The following is a 6000-nucleotide window of genomic DNA, read 5'->3' on the forward strand; positions in this document are numbered from 1 at the left end:
TTCCTTATATTTGGCTGGAAAGCCACAAGTGGCTATCGTTAGAGCACTTCAGCATTTAAATGTGAATAAATCTTTTGGGTCTCGTATCATCGCTCGTTACCTGGTGATACTGGCAGGGCTACGCCCGACGTCAAGGACGGTAGTGATCGGAAGAAAACAGCAACATCAGCAGAAATGGTTCGAAAAGTAAAGAAGCGACTTGATCGAAACCCGCGTCGCAGTGGCCGGAAATTGGCTCGTGAGCTGAACATATCGCAATATTCTATTCGGCAAATATTGAAAAATGAGCTCGGGGTAAAGCCATTGAAATTCCCAACATTTTAAGAACTTACACCGCAACAGAAAGAAAATAGACTCGAAAGAGCTAAAGAGTTGCTTCGCTTGGCCGAAAGTGGTGATGGTTAACTGCCGAATTTGGTTTTCTCCTCTCCGATGAAAAAACATTCGTTGTCCAGCAGCAGTTTGTAAACAAACAAAATGATCGTTTTTACTTGCCAAAGAGGTCAGCTGAACCTGAATGTGCACCTTCGGTTGGCCACCAGAACTCAAGGGCCGGCCACGTTGATGATGTGGGCCGCCATAACAGCCGATGGTTGCTCTTCGCTCGTATTAATCGACCGTGGCCTCAGAATAAATGCCGTATAGTATCGCGAAAATATTCTGGAGGCTGTATTAAAGCCTTGGGCACACAAACATTTTGGCCGCAGACCTTGGAAATTCCAACAGGACTCAGCATCATCTCACTCAGCACGCGCCACCCAAGAATGGTTACAAAATGAGGTTCCTCGCTTCATTTCCAGCGCCACTAATGGCCAATAAAATCTCCGGATACCAATCTGTCGGACTATTGATTCTGGAGTATTTTGGAAAGCAAGGTTGGTACTAAAAAAAAACAAAGTGTCGATTACCGCAAGGCCCGGGAATGGGCCAAAATACCACAGAGCAACACTGGGGCAGCGTCTGACGGTTTCATTGGCCGTTTCGAACAAATCTAAACTTATTCTAAAATTTGCTGCAATTTCCGACAGTTTTTGCTTTCATTTAATAAAATTAAAAAAAAAATGTAAAAATTATGCTTTTTGACTTGGTTGCCCTTTTTTTATCTCACCCTGTATTCCCACAAAAGTATTCCTTAACCCCGATTTATATCAACAGAGTGCCCATCACCCCAAGGGATTTCCAAAATCTGCATGGCACAACAATTTTATTACAAAAGTTCAGTAACATTTCAATTACAGCCATTTTCCAAATTCCTATAGAGTTCAGGAAATTTTAAGATATCACTGTTACTCAAGATACCAGCCTTGAAGAGATTGCCATATATCTGGACATAAAAAAATACAGGCAGATAAATAGAAAGAAAATATACACCCATTTCTTTTTTTGTTACCAACCATTTCCAATATTCTGTTATCCTTCAGAAGATCACTTCTCATTTGCATGTAGGCCAGACGTAAACGTTCCTCACCGCTCGATATAAAACCTGGCGTCCAATGGGCTTGATTTTGCAACGATGTAAGGCGTTGTCGTTCCACTAGACGTCGCGGCATGGTTAAACGTTTTCTACCACGCTCTTCAAATCTGAAAATGCCAGCTTTACGATTTCGTAGCTCGTCGTGTTGTCGACGTCGCCTTGCTTCCAGCTGCAGACGTAGCCTTTTCGAGACTTCTTCACGTTTCTTGCTGGCCGCGGTTTCAGCATAGATCGAGGCTTGATTTTTTTGACTATAGAATTGAGAGTAATAATTGAGTTGAGTTTGATTGTTGGGTGGCATGATGCGCCGGAAATTGCCCAAATGACTTTCTTCCCAGGCAATTTGTTGAGCCATGGCACTCAAGGGGGCAGATTCTTGATCTGTCAGTTTGGAGCTTAAAAAAAACGAATTTATTTGGTATTTCGGTGGTTTACGTAGCTAGGAGATCTAGTTATAGAAGACCTTCAGAAAAAGAAAAGGCGTTTACGATGGCTAGAGCATTATTTCAATGTCCGACAAATTTGGATGGACTTCTAATTATAAACAAGCTTCAGGAATTATATGTGTAAAAACCTCTAAGAAGCATTTGAACAACGTCGGTCCACTCCAGCAAGTACCTCCCCCACAAAGGGTCAAAATTTTGAATAATTATAACTCGTATAAAATGTGCTGTAAGTGTCCGATTGTCGTCAAATTACACACATCGCAATATATTTATTGACCCAAGATCTGGTGTGAAAACGGAATATATCGCTCCACTCCCTCTGATGACTGCCCCACAAAGGGTCAACATTTTGAATATCCATGAAAAGCTCATGAAACACGAAATTGACATCCTATTCCATACAGGCTTGGTACATCTCAATATTTCCATAAACACAAGATTTGATATAAATATGGTAGAGATCGGACCATTCCTTGTGGTACCTCCCCCACAAAGGGTCGAAGTTTTAAATAACCAAATCCATCATAAAACCCGAAATAAGCATTCGGTTCTCTTCAAATTACACACATCTCAATATTTTCATCAACCCAAGGTCTGGTGTGAAAATGGAATATATCGGTCCACTCCTTCTGGTACCTCCCCCAAAAACCGTCAAAATTTTAAGTATCCATGAAACTCATTAAACACGAAATTAACATCCAATTCCATTCTGATTTGGTATATCTCAATATTTCCATAAATACAAAATCTAATATAAATATGCTAGAGATCGGACCATTCCTTGTGGTACCTCCCCCACAAATAGCCAAAGTTTTGAATAACCAAAACGCTCATAAAATCTGAAATAAGCATCTGGTTCTCTTCAAATTACACACATCTCAATATTTTCAATAACTCAAGGTCTGGTGTGAAAATGGAATATATCGGCCTGCTCCTTCTGATACCTCCGCCACAAAGAGTCAAAATTTTTGGATATCCATGAAGGTCATAAAGCTAATAAAACGCAAAATCAACATTCGATTCCATTCAGACTTGGTGCATCTGAATATCTCCACAAACACAAGATCTGTTATAAAGATGGTAGAGATCAGACCATTCCTTGTGGTACCTCCCCCACAAAGGGTCGAAGTTATGAATAACCAAAACCATCATAAAATCCGAAATAAGCGTTCGGTTCTCTTCAAATTACGCATATCTCAATATTTTTATTAGCCCAAGGTCTGGTGTGAATTAATGCCAAATATTATCGCAAAAATATTCTGGAGGGTGTATTAAAGCCTTGGGCACACAAACATTTTGGCCGCAGACCTTGGACATTTTAACAGGACTCAGTACCATCGCAAATAGCAATCGTCACCCAAGAATGGTTACAAAATGAGGTTCCTCGTTTCATTTCCAGCGCACAATGGCCACCAAAATCTCCGGATACCAATCCGTTGGACTATTGTGTCTAGGCACTAAAAAAGGTTGGCACTAAAAATTACTAAAGTATCGATCACCTCAAGCAAGCGCTTCGCTAGGAATGGACCGAAATACCGCAACATTCGGGCAGCGTGTGACGGTTTCATTGGCCGTTTGAAGGCCATAATTCATGCCAAAGGTGACCAATTCGAACAAATCTAAACTTATTCAAAATTTGATGCTATTTCCGACTCTAATGCTTTAATTCAATAAAATTAAAAAAAAACTGGCGTTTGACTTTGTTGCAGTTTTTTTATCTCACCCTGTATTTCCACATTTTCCAAAAATTTGCACATATCTCATATAAAGTATAGTAAGTAGTCGATATAGTCCAAATCTGGTGAGTTGTAATATTTTAAACCTGTCTTAGGTCCGATACGAATTCCTCATAAAGGATCAATAGTTTGAATAATTTCATAACTAAAGGCTGGGGATATATATCTGTCCGAAACCGACTGATACTATTTTACTTGTTTTTCTCTAAAGACAGTACCTTTAGGTGGTGGTGGTATATGTCAGCAAAATCTTCTACAGCTCTTCAACTTTTGTATGATCGTCTTAGAGTACATTTCTCTATGTCGATAAGAAACTATAGCAAGTTCCTTTGGAGGGGAACAAAAGGACTTCTACTGTAGGGAGAACTTCTAACGATCTTTCGATAAACCATTACAAAATGGAACCCTTTATAGAAGGATTTTTCGCAGAGCTTCAGGAGGTAAAATACCTTTTAGAGGTCTTTACAGATATAATAGATCATGGAGCTACAAAAATTTTTTTTTTCTTCAAAATTTCTAAAATCACCCCGCACCCATTTTCTTGCTTGAGCTTCAAAAGCCTTTGCTTGACTCTCTTACGATCCTCCTTCAGAATTTGTCTTTTATCAGCCAGCGCTGTCGACACCAGGGCCAGGGTGTCTCGGATCAATGGCCGTTTCACTTGACGATCGACCATTTCATTGGTGTGAAAACTGGGCGAATGATTAACTTCCAAAATGTAGGGGCGAAACTTTGCATCCACGAGAATATCAAAACCCAAAATTTCAAAACATGCCTGAATACGATCATGATTCGGAAAACAGGCATGATAGTTGTGTTTCAACGTTGGCCAGGCACTCAATATCGTCTTGATGATAATATCATCAATGCGAGACCAAAATGTTGCGACATTGTGATTTCTATGCTCCAGCCAGGTGTTGATGGAACTAAAGGTGCGTTTGCTGCCACAGTTATCATCGTCACAGCGTTCGTATTGGGCATTTCTGCGATTCACCGAGTAATTGGTTAAATGCATATACAAGTCGCTGTTGTTGGCCATAGAGGGTGGCAGATATTTGCTAGTGGCAAATCGTGCCAGTCCCTCGTTGTAGACAAAGATGCGCAACGGATCAATGGAGGTGATTAGGGCATAGACACGCAAATCAAATTTGTAGCCATCGATTAGCAGGGGTTTTGCAATGTAGGTCTGGCAAATCATTCGTTCACTGCCATTGATTGTTTTCAGATCGTTTGTCAGCCATATGCCACGTCCCTGGGCCCCAGAATCCGGTTTTAAAATGAACGTTTTTAGCCCGCAACTACTCTGGGCATAGTTGAGCGCCTCACCATAGCTGAATGAGAAGAAAATAATAATATGCTTGGAATCCAATGTCCCACAGTTACATACTCTGCTGGAAATATCCAAGTCTTGGGAAATATTTTATAATCCTTTGGATACAGCTTTAGCATGCGATTTAAGTTCCGCGATAACAGATCTTTGCGACAAATTTCCATCATGCCGGGAAAATGATTGATTTGCTGAAATCTTTTCATAGTCTTGTACATCTCAACACCCGGCAGAGAATCACTCCACAATATGTTCCACAATCTATTGGCCTTGGTTAGTTTGTAACCCAAAGATTTGGCCAAGGAGCCAATCATTGAATAGCGGGATTGGGCGATGCAAATGCTGGCCCTGGTGGAGCTGAAAGAGGCAAGGCAAGATAGTTCAATATCTTCAAAAGGCAAATGTCCAGGATCTATTGCTCAAACTAACCTTATCGAAGGCATTGTCTCCATGCCACTACTGTCCATCTCCTGACTTTGATTCTCAATATCATTTGATTTTTCCACGACACCATTGCCATTGCATTCACACAGAGCTCTTTCCACATTCCAATACAGCTGCTGTTCCGCATCCCCTCTTTGCTTTTCTTGACGTAATTTTTCCCTCGAAATGCGATGTAACATTTGTATTCGCTTAAAAATTTTTGCTTTTTTTAGATTCATGATGAGGTATTAGAAAGAGTGAGAGAGATCAATCTTCCACGATCAATAGGACAATTTTTATGCAAGATTTTCGTTGGGAATATTTGAAATGTTTTTGAAAAAAAAAATATGTATTTTGTTTTGAGTTTTTTTTTTTGTTTGGTTTGAATTAAACTCTCTGGCCTTGAGGGGGAATATAGGGAGGTACCATTATATGGGGTCTATACGAAGACGTGGGCCTGCACAGACAATTTTCTTAGGCTGTGGTATCCATTACGAACTTCAAATGCCAAATTTGAAAGAATTCCGGTGAATAATGTCGCTAAAATTATCAAAATTCTGAATATAGGGAGGTACCGTTATATGGGGGCTATAC

The 6000-nt window shown here is 40.2% G+C and overlaps 1 protein-coding gene across 1 annotated transcript; it reads right to left on the reverse strand.

The window, feature by feature from the left end:
- Positions 1 to 1187: 1187 nt before the first annotated feature.
- LOC101891554 (tubulin polyglutamylase TTLL13) lies at positions 1188 to 5767 on the reverse strand. Its single transcript, XM_011297308.3, has 5 exons — positions 5413 to 5767; positions 5044 to 5340; positions 4190 to 4987; positions 1395 to 1869; positions 1188 to 1324 (listed from the first exon to the last, which is right to left on the reverse strand). The coding sequence occupies exons 1-5, from the start codon at positions 5643 to 5645 to the stop codon at positions 1229 to 1231; spliced, it is 1899 nt and encodes a 632-aa protein (XP_011295610.2). The 5' UTR covers positions 5646 to 5767; the 3' UTR covers positions 1188 to 1228.
- Positions 5768 to 6000: the final 233 nt, after the last annotated feature.

The sequence above is a fragment of the Musca domestica genome, unplaced genomic scaffold (assembly GCF_030504385.1).
Source record: "Musca domestica strain aabys unplaced genomic scaffold, Musca_domestica.polishedcontigs.V.1.1 12, whole genome shotgun sequence".
In the NCBI taxonomy this organism is placed as follows: Eukaryota; Metazoa; Arthropoda; class Insecta; order Diptera; family Muscidae; genus Musca; species Musca domestica.

Excerpts from the sequence above, each read along its gene's own strand:
- LOC101891554 (XM_011297308.3), bottom strand. The coding sequence starts at position 5,645 with ATGAATCTAAAAAAAGCAAAAATTTTTAAGCGAATACAAATGTTACAT. Across the intron at positions 5,341-5,412 it reads GAGACAATGCCTTCGATAAG|CTCCACCAGGGCCAGCATTT; the intron begins GTTAGTTTGAGC and ends TGCCTCTTTCAG. Across the intron at positions 1,325-1,394 it reads ATAACAGAATATTGGAAATG|ATATATGGCAATCTCTTCAA; the intron begins GTTGGTAACAAA and ends TTTTATGTCCAG.